Source organism: Vanessa tameamea, chromosome Z, assembly GCF_037043105.1.
Source record: "Vanessa tameamea isolate UH-Manoa-2023 chromosome Z, ilVanTame1 primary haplotype, whole genome shotgun sequence".
Taxonomy (NCBI): Eukaryota; Metazoa; Arthropoda; class Insecta; order Lepidoptera; family Nymphalidae; genus Vanessa; species Vanessa tameamea.
The window spans coordinates 13630108-13643746 of NC_087341.1; the positions used below are offsets into that span (position 1 = coordinate 13630108).

General features: G+C 31.7%; 1 protein-coding gene across 2 annotated transcripts in view; it reads right to left on the minus strand.

Moving 5' to 3' along the window:
* LOC113402499 (3',5'-cyclic-AMP phosphodiesterase 4A-like) overlaps positions 1–13639 on the minus strand; it is a 146232-nt gene that overhangs the window by 63526 nt on the left and 69067 nt on the right. For both annotated transcript variants that reach the window (XM_026642780.2, XM_026642788.2), the window contains exon 5: positions 6907–7103. In XM_026642780.2, the coding sequence (XP_026498565.1) occupies positions 6907–7103 (197 nt within the window). The remainder of the gene's footprint in view (positions 1–6906; positions 7104–13639) is intronic.

Consider the following 13639-nt stretch of genomic DNA (forward strand, 5'->3'; position numbering starts at 1 on the left):
AGTTTCTTTCTGATTGATTACTACGTTTGAATGGTTAATTAAGTTTTGAATATATATACATATTATCTGAACCCATCATCATCCACAAATTATTTTAATTTTAACCATAAAGTGTGAATTAAAAAATTTGGTTAAGTGGTTTAGCCATGAAGACGTAATATATAGGCGGTCAGACAATTACTATCGCAATTATAATATTAGTATCAATAAACTTTACCTGTTTAAAGTTGATAACGCTATGTAAAGTTCCTTCACTCAAAAACTTATGTCGGGTTCATACATTTTTCGAATTGTTAATGTATGAACCCAACATAATAGTCGTTTTGAAGATACGATAAAGAAAGAAAATAATTTGAGTGCAATTATAGATTCTTGTATCTATAACAAAAACAAAATGTAGAAAGAAACGCGTATCATGCATATCAGTTTATTAACAGCCTTGACAAACATCAAATCAAAAACTGGAAATAAAAATTAAATTGAAGATATATTTATATAAAAAGTAAAACATTTGAAGCGTGCTGGAAGTAACGTCTCAGTTTTGAAGTCGTTTGTCGAGGTTCCATGAAACAAACATTCCCATGGGACTGCGGAATATCGCATGACCTCAAATATGTCGCGAGGATTGATATAACAGAATTAGAAACATTGAATTTATTAGTCAAAGCGTCTGCGTACATTTAATCATGTCAATTAAAGAGCGTCTCTGTGTGACTTAATAGCAAGAAGTACGTGTACTAGGCGTACGTAACCTAGTAGTATGCTAGTATACTGATAGCATTCCAGATTATTGGGGGATGTTTCGTAGTCAATATAATATAATTTGTACCTGGAGGTTGATGTTATAATAAAAAATATTTATTACATTTTAATCCTCGGACTTAAAATTCTTCAATTCTGGTATAATAACAAGGCTGCGTACCTCACCTATTCTGTTTCTTCTGCATACGATGACTTTTGTAAATCGGCAGTACCGTAGAACCTTATTTATAACGCTAATATTTCTCAGGAATACGTCGACGAAAACCGGAACGAACTTGTGACTGAAATCGAGTCTTTGTAAAACAAACTCTCGAACTGAAGCCGGCTAAACCTAGTTAAATTAAACTCCAAAAAGATATAAGTTTGCGCGTTAACCGCTAAAATGTCACCGTTCGTCGTATCTCCACGATTTGAGAACATTTCTATTAATGCCACAGCTAGTATCGGAATACTTGGCGTTAATGTTTTGAATGTCGTTCCGTATTTCATAAAAATAATATTTTATATATCTAGGGTCGTTGTACTCTCGCCACAATAACATGAACTAATTAAAAAGACCAAGACAAACTCTTAAACAACAAACTATTTAAAATGATAAAAACCAAAAAAATATCTAATATTGAAAAAAACACCGTTATAAAGTGTACGACATTTTGAGTTTCTTATTTTCTGCAGGTTCCGTATGTCCGTCAAGACTCTTTTTGTTTGAGGTATAAAGTTGAAATTAATAAATTTAAAACTGTAAATTTGTTACATCAGTATAGGTTTCTCCATCAGTTTAGTGGGTAATGTCATATTAGGGTTTGCATTCACTATCAATTCGTTCAAGTGCGACCAGGCTCCAGTCGTACAAACTTTTATGTTCTGCGGCAAGCGCTCTACGCGATTGCGGTTTTTTCGTGAACGCAAAACGGAGACTAGTGTGGCATAACGTGTTTGTTTAATGTTTTTATTTAAAGTTGCGAATGGTGGGAAAACGCGTTACGCGCTTCCCCCACGTGATGTTAAGTGGGGGGGGGGATGTGGGACTCGCCGGTGCCCTGGACGCCGAATGCGCCCAGGAAACTCATTTGGCCTAGAAATGTAATTTTCAACCCTAAGTTCTGAAGTACGTTTTGTTTGATGTGTAAAGTAAATAAAATTAAAATAAAAAAGCCTCTCATTTCTCACCAAATCAATTATACATTATATTAAGTTAAAAAAGTTTTATTAATTATATTATAAATAATGCATTTTAAATTTGATAATTTCTTATGTTAAGTTATATTTTATTTACAATAATAATAATATAAAAAAGAAACTTGTATTTAACATTTTCTGTATGTGATGTGATGTGTATAGTAATAGCCTGTAAATGTCCCGCAGCTGGGCTAGGGTGTCCTCTCCGATTGTTTTTTTTTTAATCTTAGATGTCTTTGAGTATATATCCACGTTGTTTATCACCAGTATAATAATTTATACACGAAACCAGAATATAAGTATACTGTAGTATGTATATACGAGAGGATGAAAAATTTTCATTCCTCGCTAGAGGTTGAAGAAGAGCACATTATCATATTTGCAGTTAATTTATTCATGCGATACTATGTCCGAAACTTGGTAGTTTCGGAGTTAACATTTTTATATTTTAATATAAAACTTTAGTTTGTATCCAAGTTACATACAAGTTAAACCAACATTGTATACAAGTTAAATTTGTATCATGGATCGTACAGAATTTTGTTTATTGATATTGACACCACCAAATAAACAGTATATTTCTAGTGTTTTTTATTTAAGACTGTAAAACCAAGCGGTATGTTATAAAAGATTAGAAGTCAATAAAAAAACATTATCTGAAAATATTTTACGAAAAAAAATATTGAATTCATTTCAGTTTAGAATAATATATATTCATAAAGGTAAACCAAACTGCATAATCATTTTTTTAATTAAATTGAAAACTTTAGCAATTTAAGAATAAATAAATTTAGTCAAGTTGACCGCACACGTGCACGCTGGGACAATGTAGTGCATTGCTTGGTTAATTGCTTTTTTAACAGGGTTGCGAGTTAGCCTCGATTTTTTTGTTTATATCCTGTACTTTTTTGAATAGGTAATAGACTTAGGAAGTAACTAGTTTCCGCTCACGGTTTAAGCCGCGTTAGGGGGTGTGGGTGATAATGATTATTAAAATCATGTTAATTGCCTTTATTGTAATGTTTTAATAAATTTATTAAGTATTTTTAATCAATGACGTAAAAAGATGATTTTTTTATTACATTTATAAAATCAGCAAACAATAGTTCAATTGATTAATGAAATTATATTTATTTTCAGATTCAATATAAAAAATATACTTGTATTAAATTTTATAATTTCCATAATGTGCGTAATATGTAGCGCAGTCATTATCAAAGTTATACAATGCGACGTCGTTGGCGTTATGAACAATTCAATGCAATGTTTTCTATAAAATAAATGCAAACAGTACTTCACGCTACGCTCTAGCTGCACTTCGTAGCGGCCTGACGCTATCTTTCATGACAGCAACTACGAGTGCGTCGTAGCAAACTAGTAACGCTGCAAACTAACTTTTGTGTAACGAAATTATCTCACGTTTTATCACTTGCACTTCGTAACAATTACGGATAAGATCGTCTGTAAATTTAAACCCTTATCACAATAACGATTAGCGACAAGTTTACGTGTATTTCAAATTTTGGCTCAAACATATGAGCCGTTAAACATATGTTTTATATGAGAAGACATATCGCGATTATCGCTTTAACATAATTTGACTTAAAATATTTTGTACAAGAGGTATTAAGGTAATGAAATACAAAAATATAAAATGAATTTCAATAATAAATGAGTAATAAAGTAAGTATATATTTCCGTACAAATGGTATAATATTTTACAAGAAAGTTTAAAGCCGCAAGATATTTAACATTTTAAATTCTCGCAATAAAGAATCTTACTTAACGCAAAAATCATAATATTACTTTAGTGTGGTTTTTTTTTAATACAACAAGCCAGTTTTATTCTAGAGTTTAAAGGCGCTTGGAAAATAACAAAAAGGTTCTAGTAGTTAAACAATAAACATTTTGAAAGAACTTAAAACCGAGTTAATATAGACGAAATGAAGTATACTCTAGAAAATACTTATTAGCAACTATTTCAAGCTAAGTATTTTCTTTTAATTAAATTACAACTGCATCACTTTGAACTTATTGAATTACTTAACGGCGTCTACTGTCTACTTTATGTATACAGAAGGACGGTAGTTAAGTGAACGAGTAAGTTAATGGTAAGTTGTCACTTTGCATAGCTTAAGCTGCTTGTCCACCGTGTTCTTTAACCTATATCCCTCACGCGGCTATTGCTCGTTGGAACGTTGTTAAATGTTTTGAAGGCTGATTTTGTGCGATTGCAAAGCGAAAATCTGAGTGAGGAAGCGAATAAACAATATGTTAAGTGTTTTCTGTATCGAGCTGGGTGATGGTGCGAAGAAAACTATTTAGTGCGAAGAAATGTCAAAATTCTAAATTTAGATTTTTATAGTCTACAAGAATATAATGAAATACAACGTAATCATTTTTTTAGCATAAAGTTTAAATGAAAACAGAGAACACTGCATGTTTCTTATTGGATCGCAATGCTAAGCTTGTATTACCTTTTTTATTTATTTACATAAGAATTATTACCATTAAATATATACAAATATGAATTAAAAATAGTTACTATATAAATCTTTACCAAGTGGAATTGTGGCAGGAATGCAAGCATTTCCCCGTTAAATCGCAATTCCGATCCTCTGGGCAAAATACGAACCAGCCCTCCTATCACCAGTGGAGGCTATAAGGCGAGTTGTTATACTTTTGATGAAGTTTTTTGCATTACTACTCCAAGGGTCAAGTGTTTCGACAGCAAATGGGACAAAAAGTAATTTGACATAAGACACGAATATTTGGATCGTTAATTATTATATTACCTACAATTATTGCGTGACCATATTACAACGTCTTACCTAACTTTGATACCTTTTTTTGTCGTAGTATATTATTAATGCGACGTATAATTGTTTGAGGATATGATTTGCAGCGAGCGAGTCGTAAATAAAAAACGAACCAAAAAAATTTAAAGAAGACTTAATAAATAAGTTTATTACGTATCAGATACTTTACAGAATACAAGGAAAGAAGGGAGGGAACGACAAAATAGATTCTTATAAGATGCTGAAGTCTAATAACATCATGCATAAAGAAAAACTCTGTGAAAAAAATACAGACTCCCATTTATAAAACAGAACAGCTTATAGTTAAAGGCGCCTCTATTTTCCGTCGCGAGAACACACCAGGGTTATACTATATATTTTGTTGGACAGCCTATGGCAGAACTAATTATTACAATATTATAGATCTGTCCACTCAGATAAAGGCGCCTTCGAGTTAAATTATCGGCGTGCATTAGTTTGAGTGACGCTCCAGCTTACAAGATGTCTTAGTGTGTGTGAGACGACTAATGTAAGACTTAGGGAAGGGCCGAAACAGTGAAAAAATAAAAGAAATAATAATTGCATAACAGAACTTTCGTTAGTTATGGAAGAGCCGAGGCTATTTATAACTTGCTAGAAAGTTCTCAATTTTCCACATTGAAATGTAAGAAATAACTTTATAGCCTTATTATTATTTTAAACACTTTTTGTTAGTAAAAGTTGCCTTACTTATTTACATAAGAGTATATAAACACACTTAAAGTGCTTGGTTCCGAAAGATTGCTTCTACATTGGTTAGTAAAAGCGGATATATCGCTTGGATTGATCGCGATAATAATTGCAGTCAAGAATCATCTTTAATTTTCTGCGCTTCTACGGCAGGAGCTCTTCAAAATGAGAGAATAGTCAATTTTTATATGCAGCCATTGTCCAATAATCACTGGGACAAAAATCGGCTTACGCTTTTCATATATAAAATATTATGCGTCACGTCATTGTCAAAGAATACTCTGCTGCGTTATACGTCTTCCTACTTAGTATCACCGCGACGCCCGGACGGGACGCTAATTGAATATAATTACAAATGGTTTTAGATAATTGAATGTTGTAGGTGCACTTTTTATTGTCTCCATAAAATATCTGTTAATTTAATTAATGACTAGGGAACAATTATTCTGAAATGTCATTAAAGTCATTATGAAATAGCTATATAAAATAGGCTTTATTTTCATTTCTTCGTATTAAGATTAATATCAAATAGATGTCGATCTAAAAAGGTACTTAAATTCTCGAACAAGCAAAATACTCTCAAGCTATTTTCAAATATAAAGTACAGCTTTTTTAAATGAAATATAATACTGTTACTTAGTGATTTCAAACTGAAGTTAATTGCTGTTTTAGTGGCGTATTTTCTCCACAATAGTTGTAGACATTTCAGAAAAAAAAGAAAAATTACGGTGCTTGAAAAATACGGAGGAATATTTTATTTACTAATAAGAATATTATTTAAGTACATTCATGAGATATTTTTTATCTGAACTCTGAGGTATTATTTAGACAGAAGATATTATAGTACCTCGAATTTATGAAGAATATCATCTGTATGTATATCGTATTGTAAGCCTATAAATTATTTTATATAAAATATTTATAAATAATCATGTAAGGTTGTATAGCTTTTAGCTATTGAGTTATATTCAATCACAGATTTATATAAATGTGGTGAATACTTTTTGGTTTGACATTTTTATAATAAAAGTAGAGGAAGAATATTTTTCAATTTGACATGGGAATTGTTAATCTGGGTTGAAAAGCGGAAGATAATGGATGATTGTAACAAAAACTGGAAAAATAAATATTGTAAACTATATTAAATATTGTTAATTATTTGACGTTCCTATTTACTTGAAGCTGGGTCTTCAGTATATACATAGGGGAACAATAATTTATCGATCTTACACATTGGATTGCGAAAAATTTACATAAAACTCTAACTTAATTCAACTCTGACTATATGGTGTTGTCGACCCCTAGAATGTTTTTAAGAAAACACAGGCCCAATGGTGATCTGTAGCCATCTGCTGTTACAATGTGAGTTTGTGTGCTGTGCTTCATATGTAAAAGTGAATAATTAACTAATGTCTAATAAAAGATTAACATATAATACCTGTTTCTGCTGCAAGAAGCAGTGCATAGCCTGTGTGACATCAGCTGCGTGGATCGAGTTATGGTACGGGTTATTGCTATGGTATCCCTCCTCGATCATGGTGAACAGCCTCCATGTCTTAGCGGCGTCCAGCTTGAAGTACGATATCAGGCCGTAGACGTGGAACAAATGCACGCACAACACGGGCAAGCAACGCCCTGCACAAAGAGAATAGTATGCAAAATATCAAATAGCACAATGTTATACTAAATTTAATAATCCATGGTTCATTAAAAGCAAAAGTCAATTTTGTAAATATTTAATATATGCGAAAAAAGCATATATTATTCGGTAAATCAAAGGTAAGATCTACTGTTATAGTCGTAAGTATTGTTATAGAGAATTCAATATTACTCTTTAAAACTCAAACATCTTTCATATAAAAGCTTTAACAAGAAACACGTCAGACCTGTTAAGAACCGGCGAAAGAAATTCAGAAGTTAAGTGAAGCTATTATTGTCCGAACTGATGTGTATAGATTTCTCTTGTTTCCAATAGTTCGACACATCTCAAATACATACGTAGAGAGATGGCTATAGTTACGTATCTATTTATATTTTTCATCTATTTATATTCGTTTTCACTGCTTCAACGTAAAACTGTCTAGAATCCTATATAATTTTAAAAATAAACTCATACTTAAACTGGTTACACATACATAAAATAAATGTATGTAACTACAGGCACAAGGGACATCTTTTTTTCTAAGGTCGGTGGCGCATTGGTGATGTGAAGAATAGTTACATTTTATTACGGCGCCAATGCCTACGGGCCTTAGTGCCATTTGCATGTTCCCTAATCTATGATTTAAGAAAAAATAAATATTTGGAATAGTAATGACTATCTTAAAGAAATAAGTTTAAGTACGGGTATTGATATATTTATTTTTCTTTCATAGAAATGTACACAATATTCGTTATGATTTTTTTTTAATTTGACAAAGAGTTCTATTGCAATGTTATATTAAAGATTAATCACTAAACACATTCATCATTTGGCAAAAATGAAATGTGTTTGGTGATCCATAGTGTACTTTTTAACAGAAAATTCAACTTTATTAGCACCATACGTTTAAATGTAATTGAATTACAAACATCTCGGTTCTGTTCATTAATTTAGTACTGTAAGACATAATAACTATATCATTACACAGTTTATAATAACTCAACCTGCGTCAGTTGTCAGCGAACGTCTCTATCGAAAACAAATCAACAATGTAGATTATTTTCTAAAAATTGTGCAAAATTCGCAATCTCATAAATTGGCTACTATTTCAGCGGAAACGCACCATAAGCACTTGCCGCTCACCCTTCTAACCGAAACACAGAAATGCAAATAATCTCTCTTTGATCGTAGAATAGCTGAACAGTGGTACCGCCGATTGGACGAGCTTACACGAAGCTCTACCACAAGTGACTAAATACGCAAACATTGACATTTATAGTGATAATAATTTATTGCTGGTATTTATTTAATCAAAACCTAAGTCAAACGTTGTTATCTTTAAAACAGTTTTCATCGTCGGCCGACCTCGCGCGTCGAGTGTCACATGAAATGTAGTCAAAATTAATGAGGTGCTTGTAACAAGTCTTGGAACTTGAGATGGAAACCGAATGAGGTTTTAATTCTAAAATAACAAGACAAGGAATTATAATTTGTTGCAAAATCATTTTAAATGTTTCTTGAACTGTTGTCATAATATTATAATTTATGAAAGTTCTTCAATTATATATATAAACGGTAAATATGTGCTCAAATAATGCGGGCAACGACAGGCGTGATAGAGTTGTAACATTGTTTCAATCCTGGTCCCTACCAGGATAAATAACGAAGTCAAAATACAATCAACGCTTAAAATAATTATATTTTAGAAAACATCAAATTCGAAATATGTCCTCAGAATTCGATCTGTTTTATTTAAAAGTAGGCGAACCAGCGGCTTTTTCCGCGTGATTTATAAAACTATGTGTACCTTTAGCACACAAATTTTATCCCTTCGCGAGGTGAATTGAAAAAGTATTTTATTTCCTTTCCCGGGAATCCAACTATCTACACGCTAAATTTCATCTAAATTGGTGCAGCGGTTTAAGTCTGACGAGGTAACAGATAGACTATCGCATTTATAATATTAATAAATATAGTATAATTTGATTAATATTATCTAAACCGCGTTATAAAGTATCAGTTTTTAAAGATAAAAGGGTATTATGTTTAAAAATAATATTTACTGTTACATTAAATCGACTTCAAGGTCAGATCGAGGGTAATTTTTAAAAGCCCAATTCCTTCACGGTTGAGGTTACCTTTGTTATTCAATAAAGTATGTAATACGTCGTGTTTAAAATGTACTTTGATTTAAAAATAAACTTTAATAAACTGTTTGTTTTAGTATCTGCCGTCATTCGCGTTTATAAGTAAAATGCAGCTCGATAACTATTTAAAGCGCTTAAATACGTTAAGCGACACGAAGGCAGGTAATTCATATGTCAACTAGATTGCGAAATGAGGTTACGCCCTGTCCAGTTATATTTCGATTTGGAGACTTTAAATTATCTTGCTTATTTAGTAATGGTAATCGAAAACGTAAATTAATATTTTCAATACTAAATATTTACTCGGTAGGCCTTCGTGAAAGCCGGTCTGGATAGGTACCACTCACATTAATTATTCTACCACTGTAAAAGCTATAATTTGCATGGCCGTGTTCATGTTTCACGGGTGAGGAATTCAATGTAATTGCAACCACACAAGTGACATAACATCTCCGTTCGTAATTGGCGGCGCATTGAAGGAACGCATGAATTAATTTATATTTCTAGTAGTACATACATGTAGATATCGCAACAGCTTATAATTTTATATATCTGAGTAATTTCCTAAATATCTTGGACGTGGTTTTATTTTCATGGAACGTATCATTTACCTTGCAATAAATAATACGAAATAATAAAATCTGCATATTTGATTTCATCTACGTAACGTTTTAGTCACAACAGTTTTCATTCCTAACAATACTCGCTAACGCTTATTCACGTTGTCAACGGATCAGTTAGCTTAAAAGCCAATTAATACTGAAAACATAAAAAAATGACAACTTCAAGGTCAACTATACGATGACGGAACGCCGTAACAATACACCCACAACGCAGAAAATAAAAAAAAAATTAAATGGCATGCGGCGGTTTGGCGTGTTAAATAATGGTTCATACCATTGAGTTTCAACGCACAGAGACTTTGTGTTATATTTAAGTAAAAATAAATTTCAAACCAAAATATTATCAATCACAACATACTGAACGATTCTATTGTCAAAAAATACAATTACAAATACGTATTTGATTATAATTTCGGAATTCAAAAAACGATCCCATACCAAAGAATAATTTGTGAAAGCAACACCGTATACTATTTTTGAACATAAAAATAAATCGAAAAAGATAAAACTTTAAGGATCGAATCACCATGAATTATGAACTTGATTTTTTTTTTTAATATTGTTCAGTTTATATTATTTATTGTTTTAAATGTCTCAATATTAGTCTTATGCTATATATACGTAGATTTAAAGTCCGTACCAACCACCAGAGGACAAAATTCAAATAAACAACATTGACGTGATGTCATTGATCAAAAGCTTGAATGAATAATCAATGATATTCATAATGGATTTGCGAAATAATTACATTTCACATCGAGCGTCAACAAAACTGTTATCGGAACTTAGGAAGTTAAATTAAAAAGTATATAAGTAGTTAAGTAAATAAATAAAGATACATTAAAATGGAAATTATAGTGGAGCACAATATAGCTGATCTCTCGTCGGTGTTAGTTCGTATACAGTTGTCGCTTACTTGATGCCATTTCCAAATTGTATGTATTCAACGGTATATGATTACAAATAGCTATATGAAGTTATGGTTACAATGAAGTGCAGTAACACATACATAGACGAGTCTAAACTACAATTTAAACAATAAAGAAAAACATTATTGTTTTCAGACCTAAAAACAATCAACACCTCCTCATATATTTTTGAATCGTCAATATTTCAACTCTACCACCTTTTCGGAAAACAGCTACCTCTGAGATAAAAGGGGAAGAAATATGCATCGGTTTTCCTTAAAAAAAAAAACAGATTTATATTGAAGTTAGTATTCACAATTATTGTTCTCAATGAATTAATAATTCAATTCCTTAATAAGTGATTATTATTATTGATCATGAGTTGCAATCCGAGTTCAAATTCCAAGCATCTTTACTAAAAATGTAATGAAATATTTAAATTCTGTCTCATTATCAGGAACGCTTAAGTAAGCCTAGGGAGTTACTAGATGACGCATTCTCCTACTCTGGCAGTCGGGGCGGGCCGTTATGTTTGGAAAGAGAAAAGGCGAACGCATTACGTGCTTTTGAAGTTATGGCAGAGACTGTCCACCTTTTATTAAACGGGTAAAATCCGGTTAACTTTTGCACGACTTTGGCACACAAATCACTACCTAAGACGGATTTCCAGCCGTAAATATTACTTAGTCTAAACGTGTATAAAAACGGTTTTTGTTTTATGTACTTATGTATTTCCGTTTTGTAAAAACATAAAACACAAAAAGAACGTTTTCTTGAGAATATTAATCTTTAAAGTCTACATTGAATCAGACACTATGACGAAGGCATAAAAGTGTTTCGTAAACATTTTGATCAGATTAGAAACACTTGAACGGGACATTTATAGAATATAACAATGAATTATAATCTAAATTTATGCCGACGACATAAAAGGAAGATGCCGATGACCCCGCTATGAAAGGAAAATGTGCCCGAATCTCGAAGCAAAACAAGGACACAACAGTAGCTTAGCCAAAAAGACAAATACGATATTGTGAATGAGATGAATAATAAAAATTGATCTCATTGACATCTAGCCCGAGAACATTAAAAAAATAAATACACTTTTGAATCGACTGTAATGATTAATTTCCGCCGAAAGGTTGTACGCAGGCCTGCCTAGAGTACAATTCATTATTTTGTCGCCATACTTTATTTTATAGTCCCGGTTTGAAGGGTGAGTGGGCCCTTGGAAGTACAGGCACTAGGTATACACGTTTATATCACTTGCTGTGTCAGTGGCTGAGGGTAAAGGAGTCTTACATCACCTTAAAATAAATATTATCTAACAATCCTATACTTCTAAAAACAGAGAATTTAACGTATATATAAATAATGGTGGGTGTTTGATACAGGGCGATTTATCAAACCCTGCATCCATTTTCTACAAAGAATGTTGTTTAGAACTACCGTTATAAAATATAGTAATATTTGAATGAAAACAATTTTTATAAAAAACCGTATTATTTGAATCGTAGCATTTATTTTAACCATTAAAAACTGTTGAATAAAGACGATATTTAAATAAAGAAATTAAAATGATCCGAGACCTAAATATGTATTTAAATAAAGCTAATAAGATTATTTATTTTGCAAGAGTGTATTTAATATAAATTTCATCTTTGCACGTTTATTTTAATGTATTTATAAGCTATGAATAATTTGATTGTATATATTTTAAACAATTCATAAACACGTTACAAAGTATATACGAGAGTAATATGTGGAAGGGAGCTTTGTAATTGTAGGTGTTTTAGTTCGACTAGTACTACTCTACTAACTAGACTCGTACGTGTGTCGGACTCTTAAACGTTAACGTATTCTCCAAGGCCAAGTTGTAAAACGTATTCTATACATTTTACAATTAACAGCTGAAGATAAATATTATTATTTCAATGTCAAACTATTCACTGATAACAAAATAATGTTTATACGCTCGTTATATTTAACTCGGTGTATAATGTTATATGTTTTAAGGTATGGAATAAAATTAAAACAATTATGAAAATAAAAAGGACATTACAGCATCCGGGGATTATTTCCATAGTTAAGTTGGTTATTTGTTTTGATCCCGTTCGAATAAATTATAGAAAAAAATAATATGAATAGTCCGTAATGAACATAAAGGTGTTGACAGGGCTTATACTGATAAGCTCTGTCTGCATCGAATAAACTTGTTCAATTTTAAGGGTTTAAGAATATTTGCAAACATTATGTACGTGATACACTTGGTGGTAGGGCGTATCCCCACTCATCAGATATTCTACCACCAAAAAGCAGTACTAAGTATTGTTGTGTTCCGGTTTGAAGGGTGAGTGAGCCAGTGTAACTACAGGCACAATTGACATAACATCTTAGTTCTCAGGGTTGATCGTGCATTGGTGATGTAAGCAATGGTTAATATTTCTTAAAGCGCCAGGTGACCCATTTGCTCGTCCGCTTACCGATATAATAAAAAAAGTCATACCAACAATACAATGTTTATTGGTAAAATAGTAAATGTATGAATTTCTCTCTGATAGTTGAACCAATTAGGTTTGTTATTAACACAGAGTGTGTTATAGTAACCGATTTAGCAACATCGCGTCATATTATGTTTCAGGTGGCGTCAAATAGCCTACGATCAATCAATTATTTGTCTAATGAAGTTTCGAGCAGCCCCTCAATCAACCAATGGACGAACACCTTTTAGTAATCGTTTTATAACATAGGTTTATACTGAACACGACGAATAGAGATTATCTAATAAATTATCAATATGATGTAATGAAAAATTAAATATAATTTATTCGAAGAAGATTTTACGAGTATT